This window comes from Myripristis murdjan, chromosome 19 (assembly GCF_902150065.1).
Source record: "Myripristis murdjan chromosome 19, fMyrMur1.1, whole genome shotgun sequence".
Lineage (NCBI taxonomy): Eukaryota > Metazoa > Chordata > Actinopteri > Holocentriformes > Holocentridae > Myripristis > Myripristis murdjan.
Window position 1 is genome coordinate 11644358 of NC_043998.1, and position 13726 is coordinate 11658083.

Genomic DNA, 13726 nt, shown 5'->3' on the forward strand with positions numbered 1-13726 from the left:
TTCCTGTAGAAGAAGTGCTCATACCCGACACCAGAATTTGTTTGTACAAACAGGGTGCGTCTGTAGAGGGAAGGAGACGGAGTATTGCTCAATTCTTTGATTTAGACAGATGAGACGGACCCTTTTTTTTATTTTTTATTTTTCTAAAAATCTTGTTCAGTGCATTAGTTGCTGCCTGTTACACAGAAAATCCACAGATGAGACTGAATTAAAGTATTTGTGGACACTGAAATAGACTGCACAGAAAATAAGGAAGCAGTAGTAGCAGGGAGTGTCTAAATTGATGCCCTGTTCCTGGTAAACCTGCAGCCCTCAGATACTTGCATAGGATGATTAAACTCAAGGTAAAAGGTCAGACTGCCACTCTTTGCCTCTGAATTAGAGCCAGGTTAAATGTGGATCAGAGTCAATCCATGCCAAATCACTCATACAGATTACTGAAATAAGATATTAAATCAATCTCTTGCAAGATGTATGTACTCATGTTATGATTGTAGGCACTATGTACAACAACGTCAAATCATCCCACTTATGATGTTTTCACTACAAATTATTTTGTGTCCAGCTGGTGTTTGTGTTCGTCCATAATCCAACCAAAGATCAAGCAGCGGATTGTGAGGTAGGAAATGCTTGGCTTGTGCAGATGTGGTCCGGCTGTAGCTTTAAATATGAAGTTATTGATTTAAACTGAATGCATGAGTGGGTGAAAGAGCACAAGGCTATAGCTTCTAATCCTCTTAAAAAAGTCCCCAATCACTGAGGATTACTAGAAGGTTGCTTCTCTTATCATGACGCGCTCATCATAAGTCACTGGAAAGGAGGGAAGAAGGTCAGCAGATACACGGCTTGGTCTGATGTGAGAGTTCCTAGAGCCTAGATCCTCAGTTTATCTTGAAAAGAAACCCTAAAAATATACCTCTCTTAATCCTCTTACGGGCAGTGTGGTAGGAGTTAGTGGCTTACTGCCTGATGGACAACAAGGGCACACGCTGAGTCAGTCACAAAGTCTTAGAGGGCGACTTCAAACCTGACATTCAAGGGAGGGATTTGCCATTTTGCTGCTCTGACTGTTTTTATAGTTTAAGCTGTTTTTTTTCCCCCTATATGGTTTCTCACTTGGTGCCAATCTGCAGCCTGAATTGTTGGGCTGACAGTCTCCAGTGCATCAACATGCCTAACCTTCTGAACCTCAGCAGCCTGGGCAAGATCTGTGGCTCCAATCGCACCGATGACATGGTGGTCCTGGACCGGGTCACGCGCAAGAACTCCGTCAGGCGCATGTCCGTCATTGAGGATGGGCAAGTGGCAGAGGTTCTCTACCTGATTCCTAAACAGGCCATGATAGAGCAGCTTCCTTTCATCAACCCCGACGACTACATCCTGTGTGAAAAGCTGGTGGGCATGCCGGCTGAGATTCCAGGTAACAAACCGTTTGCTTCCTCAAAGATCTGTTACAGGTGACGCTTTTACATGACAAAGCATCACTGGACTGTTACATTAGTGAGTGTTATTCACCTTATGAGCTACAGTCTATGGCCAAAAATGTGACGGAAAATGTATGGAGGTCACCGGTGAATTTGCAGAGTATTAATAATGTCATGATGAATCTGTTAGATGTTACTGAGTTGATGCAACTAAAAATGACATGTGACTACACCTCCAAATAGACTTTATTATGAATGTGCAACTGTATATCTTGAATTTTGATCAGAGGATAAATAAGAAAGCTCAAGGTTGCTGAAAGTTTCGATGCTATGATACAAATCTTTTGCAACTGCCCACACCCACCCCCTTTGTCTTGACTAAATGATTTCAGGTACATTTTTCAGGCTGTTGTATATGTACTGCCAGAATCTCCATCTCAACAACTCATTCAGACACATATTTTGTGTTAAAATCTTGTTTTGGGTCTGATCTGCCTCATTCCGCCTTGTTTCAGCGTGTTCAGTGCTTTTGCTGTGTTGCACAATGGTGCATATTGTCAGTAAATGGCATTTAGACTTCATTTTTTCTGATATAGTGAAACTGATGCTTTGTCTGAACCTCCCTGTTAGCCATGTTCAGAGCCTGCTTCTCTGGAGGTTTTTTTTTTTTTTTTTTTTTTTTTCTCAGTCTGTGAGGTGGGCGAATTATTTTTTTCTGACAGTTTGTACAGTCTGAAAACAGTTAAGGGCAGATCACAGAGCAGGATGCAGTCTTGATCAACAGAGATGCAGCAAAAACAGGAGGAATATAACATGTTCAGCTCACAGTCTGACCTATTATGCAGTGCTAGTTTCACAGTATCTTAACATTGAGGGAAACTAGAATACTGACACTGTCTAGTCTGTACATTTTCTGTATATTTCTGTATTTAATTAATTACTAAGTAGTTATACTTTGCAAAAGACAAACAATAACAACACTGCTTATTGTCCATGCACTCACAGAGCTTTCTTTAGTCATTCTATTCACATGAATTCCCCATGTGAAAGGAATGACCTTAAGCAGAGCTGCTGAAAAGAAAGACAGAAAGATGACAAACAGAAGAACATGAAAATGGTTCAGCATCTTCAGCATTAGTGAACTTCCACAGCAAGAATATAATAACTATGGCAGAGAGATTTTACAATTGACGAAACATCGTTATTTAGTTCAATTTCACTAAAAATGCAAGCAAATTTGGGTCATATTGTCAAAAATGAGGCTTTTTACCATAAAATAACATCAATGAAAAAATCAAAATGGTACGAAGCTTGGAACCAAAGCTGAAAATGTAATGCTAAGGTAATTGTAACAAAATGATAAGAGTAGAAATACTGATGACAATATATTATTTACTTATCTACACACTGTGAAACTCATACCTATTAATACAATCCATATAAATGGATTGTATTAATAGGTTAATAGGTGGATTCAAAATTTTATTTTATTTCATTTTCAGGTTCACCAATATTTATGTATTCTGTGTATATTATGTTTCATTACGTGAGAGGCTTCTTTGACCAAACTGTGGACCTGCAGGTACTAAAGACTCTCACTTAAAAGCTCTCTTGTGTCACTGTAAATGTAAGTCTAGTAAAAAAAAAAAAAAAGTCTTCTGCTCTAATATATGAAAGTCCATTTTTTTAAATTGAGTTCCCTCCACCATTCAGACACATTTCCTGGAAAATCAGTTATTATAATCAGTTATTATAAAACTTATGTAAAGTCTTAAACACTCCACAACAACAAACCACCACAACAAAAATGCCTCATCACCAGCCTATTAGTCAAACCACAATAATAAAAAAAAAAAAGACAACAACAACAAAACTTATAGCACTGAGGATGCTTTTACTTTCTTCGCTTACACATTGTAAATAACCAGATTAATCCCTCACTAAACTCAACATCACAGCTACTGCTCCGGCTACTCCGATGAAGTTTGCGGCCCACAGAGAAACACGTCCATCCCAGTGAGCCCAGTTAGCTCAGACCAGCGCCCAGAGATCAAATGACACTTGGACCTTAAGATAGGTTTATAGTCTTCCTGTGTGCTTTCCATGTGCGCCCTCCTGCACGCATGCATGACTTTGATTGGAATGTGCCAGGTCATGCATGTAATGCGGTTTACACCCTAGATTTAAAATCAAACGTGGGAAGACGATGTAAAATAGAGAACAAACAGACAAAAAAGCAAATAGCAGTGTAAATAGCATCTGCCTTTTCTTGCTCTGTTCTGCCTCATAGCTTTCTCCCTCACCGTCACATGCACACCTCTCTCTCTCTCTCTCTCTCTCTCTCTCTCTCTCTCTCTCTCTCTCACTCCACAGCTTCTTTTTTTTTGTCCGTGGCTCACATGCTTCCCTCTGTCTTTCGGACCACCCCTTTCTCCTTGGTCTGTCAGTTCAGTCCTCTCTCTCCTCACTCTGATCCACCGCAGAGAGAGCCGTCCCACACTGAAGCCAATGGTCATGAAAGAGAAAGGTAGACATTCTCAGGGGTCCGTGTGTGTGTGTGTGTGTATGAGGGAGAGAGAAAGACTGAAAGAGAGAGAAGGGGAGAGAGAGACAGAGCGTGCACGTGCATGTTTACGGTTGCTTTTTCATTTGCAAGCAAACTATGGGAAAGGTCAGATGCTCACTGTGGTAGAGCAGTAAAGTTGTCTGGCATCTGCACACGTGTTTGTTTTTGTGCTCACATGTTGTATTATTGTATTTGTTTTGGATGCATTGGAGACAAACTGTATGTGTAGTGTAAATTGGGAGCTGAAACATAAGTCAGGTAGTTTGTCAGACGTCTCTGCATAGTTGTGACTGTATGGAATATCTGCCCTGGTTTATGTATTTGTCACATGTATGAAAGTGTAACTCTTGTAATGACTGGAAACACTCACAGCTTCAGCCACACCTCTTAATTTGTTGAGACTGATTGATGGAAAACATTGAAAGAATCGTATCAGTGCGACACCAGTTTAATATTACCTTTAGTGTGGCTTCTAACAAATTTGTATTTAGTCATACTTTACTGCAATTTCCACCAGCAAGCCAGGGGAATTCATTTGTGGACAGATGTGGGCAGTGTGCATGCAGGTGTGTATTCTTTTTCATTTCCTATGGACAGAAAGAATCAAGAGGCATCGGCCTGTTTTGATCTTCCAGTAAATGTATATTCCAGCAGTAGAAATGTACTTTTTTGTATGTGTGGCATTCTCAAAACCCGAGCCCCTTCGCTGCAATCAGACAAAGTGGAGTCTTCTTCAAAGGCTTGTTTGTTGAATCAATCAGCTGCAAATTCAGATTTACCTCAACATCAGACTGATCACTCTGTAAAGTAAGAAGTAAAATCGCTGTGAAAACACTTGCTGTGACATGTGGCTGCATGAATACTGTCATAAAGCAGTTTAACAACATATAAATTAAATATGCATATGCATTCTGAACAAACAATCACATTACTTTATGACATACCTGTTATATTCTATACGATGAACGTGAACCATTCCCAAACTTCACCCAAAGCTAGACACTTGAGAACCAAGATAAAGACAGTCGTCTCCAAGTGGGGAAAAGTGCATGGTGCGCCACAGCTGTCGGAGCTAATCGCAGAGCATCGTGATTGTTTAAGACCAGTATGTGAATTTAGCAATACTGCTGAAATGGGCAATCACTGAAAATGTTGGTATTGAATACCAACATTCAATACCAAGGCATGGTGTTCTATTTTTGCAATGAAAACAGCAGATGGAGGGATATTCTCTTATGGCTGGAAAATCACTGCTGCAGTGAATCTTTAGTCAAAGAGAAAATCAAAAAGTTGCTTTCACTTGCACAGCAGCGGCTACGGAGTTGCATGTGACATCACTCAGTGGGAAAAAATGACTCAAAACCATTTCAGTTGACTAGAGGCCGGTGAGATTAAGTGGCTCCTGCGTCTCGGTGCCCAGCCAGTTCTACAAAGACTCACTGTGAAGAACTCTCTCTCTCCTGAAGAAACTCCTGGAGCTGCTCAAATGCCGCTGAATGGAAGAGTGACTGCTTGAGCTGCTCTTACACCCTTCTCGTATCTTACAATGCTCTGGCACTGAGCTTTATTTCATGGTGTTGCTGAATTGTTAATCAAAGCATGTACCACACCCTATTCACCCGGGGCACATTTACAGAAAGCCTTAAATCAGTCTACCATTCATTTTTTTATGGAAAAGCTCCATAGGAATAGCAAAATCCAACAGGGACATATCTACCTGTCCTGCACAGGACCATTAAGACATAAAAAAACTTTTTTCATTGTCATTGGTGTTTTAGTTAGTCGGGGCAGACTGTGAAGCTGGGAAGTTATCTGCACACCACTGTGTCGATGCATCATACATGAAAGCTTCCCTGGCAGTGAAACAATGAATTTTACCATAAGTCTTTGTACCTAAGCTAAATGGATTAAAAATATGAACACTCCTTTTCACTCCTTTTTCTCTTCATCAAAGTCTTTGCCATAGCAGCAAGCAAGCTCAGCTATTACTAAAGATCTGTAGTTACATCTGCTGACGTTATCCATCCAGTAAAAATGAGGATTTGTAAAGGTGCACTATGACTGATTTTAATCAACTCAAATCAATCAAAATTTAAATCAACTCCATCCATCATCAAATGCCATGTTTACGTCCTTATTTATAATCTGATCCAAAATGGTCCACTCTTTTTTACTTTGCACACTTATAAAAATTCACTGTGACATTATAGCCTGTATAAACTCATCAGACATTACCATTTGGACAATATTTACCAAGCTGAAGAAAGCATTCATGAAAAGGAGCTTTTCATGTAACCTTCTGTAGAGGACAGCATAAGAAGTTGTGCGATTAATTGTGTCAAAAATGTTAGGGCAGAAAATGAAAGACCATTTTCCAAGTAATTCCAAAGTTTGCAAACTCTCAGCGCACAGCTTGCCCAAAGCCTGAGCCGAATGTGTTTGTGGTGTAAAACTATTTAGTTATGTGGTTGAAACTTGTGTAAAATGTCCAGCTGATGCCGTTAACAGGCATGTGAACGGAGAAGATGATTTGCGTATTATGTCTTGAATGGAGTTTAGCTCCTGAGTAACACAGCCATCAGGACTAACAAAAGAGTGTGACAGGGCCGAGACACGTCTTTACACCAAATTATTCCTGTGAGGAAGTCTAAAGCCAGCGTTTCCTGCCAAGCCTTGAGATTAAACTCTTGTTCAAGATTTACTTTTAGGATATTTTGGCATGAAGAACCTACATAGACTTAGAGGCCTCTAGAGATGTATTCATAACATAAACCATATGCCTTTTGATGGAAAGTCTTTATCCAAGGCCTACTGACAGTCTATTTTACATATATGCATAGTCATGTATTCATGGATGATAACTTGTATTTTCATAGCGTGTCACTGGAGAGACTTAGAGGGGAACTTTTTAGAGGTTTCTACGCTGCAATTTCAACAGTTTCCTATTTCAAAGATGTTTATGTTGTCTCATAAATTGAGTTCGCATGGAAGATATAAACCCAAAACCTCACTGGAGTTTGTGTAGTTGTATTTAATACTGCTGTGTCTAAGTTCATTTACAGTCCTGAATAGATATGAAGAATATCTGTACATCAGGCATCTAGTTCTAACTGTATTATTGTGCTTACCTAAAGTAGATGCAAGTATACTTACATCATAATTCTTGATGCTTAATATAGGTCCCCCTCACCCCTCCCCCACACACAGACAGAGATTTTCCTCGCTGGAGATAGTGATACCAGCGATTAGCCGGCCCTCTCAGGTTTCTCTGCATTTGCTGTCTTTCTAAATCTACCTTTTGCTAATACTTGACACCATTTCATCCTCCCCGTTCTGGGAGAGATCAAGAAATACCCAGTGTTGTTGCCGGTGGACATTTGGACTCTTGGACTCTTTCCATCTGAGACCTGCATGCATCATGCAGTTTTACCATTCACACAACAGGAAAAACACCTGAAAGCAGACGTGCAGCATCACACAAGACAGAAAATCCACAACACAACACAAATACCACTGAGTAAAATATGAGGATTTGGAGCTGATTAAATAATATTAATTACAATGACCAGTAACTGTATGTTCAGCAACAAAAGATATAAATAATAAGGTTAAAAAAAAAAAAAAAAAAAGTTTTTTTTTCTTACTATGTAAGACTGAAGCCGGGTTTAAAAAAAAAAAAAAAAAAAAAAAACTGTCAAGAAGTTAAAGTGGAGGTAAATAATATTATGGGTAGTGCTCTTGCTAATGGAGGAAACAAAAAGAAGTGTAACCATACTACGCTGGCAAACTGGTAGCTGACCTTCCAAGTTCAAATAAGTATGTCTTTTTGATAAATATTTTGATCAAAGTCCCTTTTTTCCATATATGATTTCTGATTAACTGATTTACACGCTGGAAAACTGTGAGAAAAAAAAAACAAAAACAAAACTGTACTTTGGCTCTGTCCACTGACATTTAACTCTAACCAGTTTAACAACCAATGTGATTACCTCTGCCTCTGTCTCCAAAATACAGTTTTTGTAAACTAGTGCCTACAGGTGACTGGGCATGATGTAAGGATACAGGTCATGAACAGACAAGTGAAATCATAGCCTTTTTGCTTCAGTGTGACCAAAAATGTGTGAGTCATGTTTACTTTTCGAATAAGTTGGAGTACTATTCGTAATGCTGTCAGTTTTAATTTGGGGCTAAAAGTGTAAGTATTGGCAAAAATCATGAGTCAGTTATGTATTCGTAGCGATCTGGATGTTTGGGATTTTCAGGCGGTTCATTTGCCTCACAAAGGGTTTGTGTAAATTCGAAATCTTTTTAACATTTGCAGCTAAAACAAATCTACAGATTCCTGCTGAGGGCTGCCTGTCTCTTTATCCGGAGCTCAGTGGTTGTTTATACAGATTGTGCGTGTTGATTCTGCGTGTTGTCTTTCTAAGGATTTGTATCAGATTGGCTTACCTAAAGGATGTGGTGTAGTATGTACACATGCTCGGCTTGTGTCTGTAAAGCTGTCAGATGTAGTGAACTTTATCTTAACATTTAGGAACACAAGACCTCTTAATCTAGTTTGTGGATATATGCTTGTTGCCACGGTAACAAATCACTCCAGTGGCACTGCAGACCAAGAGCCACATAGCAAGGATGCTTGACTTAATTTTCGCTGGGCTGCACTGGGCATTCAGAAAAGGAGCCTCAAGTTTAGAAAACATTGCGCCTTCCTTCTTTGGTCAAATAGTTTTAGGGGCGAATTATCCGTTTTTGATGCAGATGCAATTGGGATGTGTACCACTGCTTTTGCTTTTGATACACATGCAGGTGTGTGTGTGTACTCCAGCAAGCCTTACGCAAGCAAGGTCACTGCAGAGAATAACCTCAGGTAACCTGTGCTTGGACACAGAGAGAGGGGAGAGGGGGATCAGGAGAGAGAGGGAGGGAGATGGGGTGTATGAGACGTGAAAGGCTTAAAATCGTGTGTGTGTTTGTGTATTTGGATGGGGGTGGAGGGGGGCGAGCCCAAGCGCTGTTGACATGCCACATTCTTTCCTGTCCTCTGCTAATCACATTCAGGACCTTTAAAGAGCGCTGCCTCTGATTAGATTGTGAAGGCATCCACTGCATGCCATGTTAACATGAAAGAAGGAGTGGGAGAGGGAATGAGCTGCACAAGGAGAGGAAAGGATACAATTTTCCTCTTTCAAACTAAATGCAATGACACAAGCCCCCAGTTTGGTACACAAGGGCCGTAATCCCCCACAAAGTATAGTATTACCAGTGAAGTTCGAGTTCTGAGCTCTGTAGAAAAATCATGGCTTGCTCATTAGCTCTTGCTTACTTCTGAGCGACGGTATTTCATTGTTGATTGATTTGGAAAGGGTGTGTGTGCATGTGTGTGTCATTCTGTGCCAAAACAGAGTTCAGTTATGTAAGCACTGAAAGGACAATCTGAGGGGCAATTGTAGTGAGTTGCTGAGGCAGAAAGAGGATGGTACATGGTCCTGGTGCACGGAAGAAAGAGAGCGAGTGATTCAGATTAATCGCAGCAAGCCCTGCTCTGTTTGAGAGGAGCTTGATAATGTTCCACAAACTCCTTGATTTCATTTATTTTATCAGTGACTTTGTTTGTAATAATATCAAACAAGGTTAAGATTTGTTAGTGTAACTCAAAGAGTCAGATTTTGTATTATTATTATTATTATTTTGGAGAAAAACTGCAGAATCTTCTTGCATTGCATCCCCGCTATCCTGTAACCCTGCACATCTGGCATTCTGGTTGTGTCTTGTTTGCATTTAGTGTCTCTAAAGCACTTGTTGTGAAAAGTGGTTATAATTTCACAGCAAACTTCCTCTGTGATCAAACAGTGGCTCATCATAACCACAACAAATCATGGAAACATTCAGGACTATGGGAAAAGACCACATCATGAGCTGGAAAATATGCAAATTCACCACATTTTTCTTGGCTTTACAGCCCCACTGTAAACGTGCAGCACATTTACCAGCTGAGTGTGTAATTTAACAGTGTATGCTGGTAATATAAACATCTCATGTTTTTCCACATTCACTGTAAGATAGAAAATACTTCGCTAAACGGTCCAGTATGTCCAAATATCTCCACATTTACATACAGAATAATTTGCATGCAGAATTAAGGCATGCACATTATACTGTGCAAATATGAGGAAAAAATAACTGGCAACCATGCTTGTGAGGTTACACACTGCTGATTAAGTGACTTTAACTTCAACTAAGTGTCAATTTTTAAAGCTAACCATATCAAAGACAAAAAAAAAAGTGACAGAAGAACCAAGCAGCTCATTGATTTTCCAAGGTAACAAAGGCAACAGTCCATGTTAAATGCCATAGATAAATAGATTGTGACGGACTGGTGAGGACTCAACTGTTTTCCATTACATACTTTATTATGGTCACTTAGGCCTCCTCTGTCTCCTCTAGTGCTGCGAGCTCAGGACAGCCACTACCCGAGTCCCCCAGCAGGGAAGCTGGTCATCCAGTGCTTCAGATGTGGCGAGCCGTGCAAGGGAGAGGTGCTGCGGGTCCAGACCAAGCACTTCCACATCAAGTGCTTTACCTGCAAGGGTGAGTGCTGTTGGTATGTGTGGGTGCAGGCACACACACGTTGGTGGTGTCATCTGCAATTATGCCCCAATCCGATTAAGAACAAATCCGATGGACTTTTTCACAGCAGCCATTTTGACACAAAATAGCACGGTAAACACAGCTTTACAATTTCTAAATTATTAAGAAACAATTAGAAACAAGTTAAAACAGTTTTTATGCACTGATGCAGGCTCACTATTTGCCGAGATGAAGTTTCTGGCATCTATTCTGTTAAATTTCAGATCTTACGAATTGCTTGGTTTACTTTACTATCTTGCCAAATAGAGACCCTAGATTGATTTATGAAACTTGTGTCGTAACTTGTTTATAATTCTTGATCAATGATAGATAAAGTGTTTACAGTCTAATTATAAACCATTCATAAACCTCTTACAAGGGTAGTCTTGCTGTAAAGTGGTACCATTATTAGTAACACCTGTCAGGTCAAGGTCAAATACTAGATACCTCGGCCTGTAGAGGCTGTGTGTCTGAATTTAGGCACTTGAGAAATGTTGTAACCATCTGTCAGTGAACAGTATTTCAGTAGGAGCTTGTTTTGGAAGCAGGAGTGGAGATGGAGTGCCTCCATTTGTTTCTGTCCAAAATCACTTTTGACAAAGTACAGCTCTGTAACGCCAGTATTATTAGGAGCCCGACAATGAACAGTGTGGTTTTGATCTGAGTAGATTTAGTGTTTTCCTGGCAATGAAAAAACTGGAATTGGTTTTTGATTTTTGGTCTATATAATTTTGCTCAGGATGCACAGGAAATTTTCCAGTGTAAGTAACACAGGCAGCATTTACTGGCACACTATAATCTCACAGGTCACTTTTGAAGTTGCAGAAGGATGTCGCGCTGTTCACTTTAAATTTATCAATCTGTTCAATATTCTTGTCAAACAATGTCACACCGAGAATGCCCTTCAATGCAGTTTACTACCCTGGATTAAAGACACTTCTACAGTGATGGCGGACATAATGAGAGTCTCCTGGGCTGTCAGACAGTCTGTCACCAGGGTTACTGCGCTCGGTGGAAACCATACTTCTTCAGTAAGCTATTGTCGTTGCTAATCGACACTGACAGGCCCCTCATGTTGGTGCCCTTTCATAGCATAGCGATGGTGTTTACAGCCGAGGGAAAACAAAGACCCATTTTCAGTTTGCAGTCATTTTACAGTGGGAAGATCTGAGCATCGAATGGGAAAGTCTGCTTCACTGGTTCAGTTTGTGTCAGAGTGTTTCACTTTGAATGGAAAATGAACAGCCATCAGTGGCACACCAAGTGGAGAGATCTGTCCTCTAACATACTTTTTGGCATGTTTGACAATATTCACTTGCTTTCATATGCCCATAGGGATCACTGGCTACATTTAGGTGACTACTCTTACTTTCACTGGTTTAGGAAATCTTACACAAGTCAAACTTAACTTATCATCCCAGATCAGGTGTTAATAATAATGATGACAGCTATGAAAATAATAATAACAATATGCACTTATTAACAAGTCAGTCAAACAACAGTAATCTGACTCTTGACAGTAAGGGAGTTTATACCATTTTCATAACATTGTTAATCAGTAGGATCACACAAATGTACAAACAAGTTTAAGGCTTCTTTATTCGGCCTTATTAAAAATGCTTAAAAAATATCAAGCACTGTGAGTCACTCACAGTTGGATAGGAATAGAACAACACAAATCTGTCATTGGCATCTCGGTGCATTGTATTGTGACAGGACTGTGGCATGTTTAGAGGGACAGCTCCGGAAACAGGGGCGTATCAAATGACTGTGAACAGGCTGAGATACAGAGCTGCCTGTCTGACAGCAACCTGTCACTGGACTGATCACACTCTGCCTCTGGTGACTGAGCCCATGCTTTGCTAACTGTCAACACACACACACACACACACACACACACACACACACACACACACACACACACACACACGCACGCACGCACACACACACACAGAAGCCATGCATGTACATAGCACAGCATGTACCTTGTCCTTTTTGAGGATTTATGGATGGAGTTACATCATCATAGTAACCTTATACTCAGTTAACTAAGGATTCAGATAGTGATACACATGGTCACATCAAATTAACTGTTCATTTGATTGTGTCTCCTCTTAAAGTAACACAAGCATGGACATCATAAATCGTTTCTCAGGTAATAAATGTAGAGATACTACATGAGGATAAGGATATTTTATTGTCATCCCAAAAGATGTTATACATGAAAGGAACGAAATGAGGTCTTCGGGTCCTGCTCAAGGTAATAGTGTAAATCAAGATTGGGAGGATAAGAATACAAGTCTAAGATACAAAAATAACCAAAATGGCAAAATGGGCCCAAAGTGCAGCAAAGAGCAGCATAATAATAATAATAATAATAATGATCGCAGCAATTGCTCAGTGAGAGGCAGAATTTATCAGTTTCACAGCATCAGGGAAAACGCTGTTCCTCAGCCTGGTGGTTCTGGTCCTGATGCTGCGTAGCCTCCTGCCCGATGGGATGGGGGCAAACAGTCCATTTGCCAGAGGCTCCTTCTCCTTCACCTGCTGGAGAAAATGTCACTTTACCACCCTCTGCAGCAGGGGTGTCAAACTCGTGCCATGGAGGGCCAAGAGGCTGCAGGTTTTCATTCCAACCAACAACTCCACCAGGTGATTTCACTGATCACCCTACCTCGAAACAGAGAGGCGGGACTAATCAGTGAAATCACCTGGTGGAGTTGTTGGTTGGAATGAAAACCTGCAGTCTCTTGGCCCTCCATGGCACGAGTTTGACACCTGTGCGCTGCAGTGACCACCTATCTGCAGTGGAGCAGTTACCGTACGACACGGTGATGCAGGAAGTGTGGATGCTCTCCACCACACGCCTGTAGAAGGAAATGAAGAGTCGCTGAGGCATTGGTGGGTCTTCACTTGGACTTTCAGTGTTGATGTCGGCCAGTAGTGTGTACAGTAGGGGGCTCAGGACCTGTGACCTTAGAATGACAGATAGATGACAGCTTTTGGCACACAGGAACAGACATACAGCAGTCTAAACTAAAACATAGCATTAAAAATGACTCTTATTCCTTTTTTTTAAGCTTTAAGCTTTTTTCATGTAATGAAA

General features: G+C 40.5%; 1 protein-coding gene across 4 annotated transcripts in view; it reads left to right on the forward strand.

Annotated features, from left to right (window-relative positions):
- The first annotated feature begins 994 nt into the window (after window positions 1-994).
- Window positions 995-13726, forward strand: part of LOC115378114 (actin-binding LIM protein 1-like) — a 32260-nt gene continuing 19528 nt past the window's right edge. For 3 of the 4 annotated variants that reach the window (XM_030078258.1, XM_030078259.1, XM_030078260.1), the window contains exons 1-2: window positions 995-1420; window positions 10438-10581. In XM_030078258.1, the coding sequence (XP_029934118.1) occupies window positions 1105-1420; window positions 10438-10581 (460 nt within the window). In that variant the 5' untranslated portion in view covers window positions 995-1104. Of the gene's footprint in view, window positions 1421-3807; window positions 3952-10437; window positions 10582-13726 lie in introns of those variants that run through there. The other variant, XM_030078261.1, reaches the window with a different exon arrangement.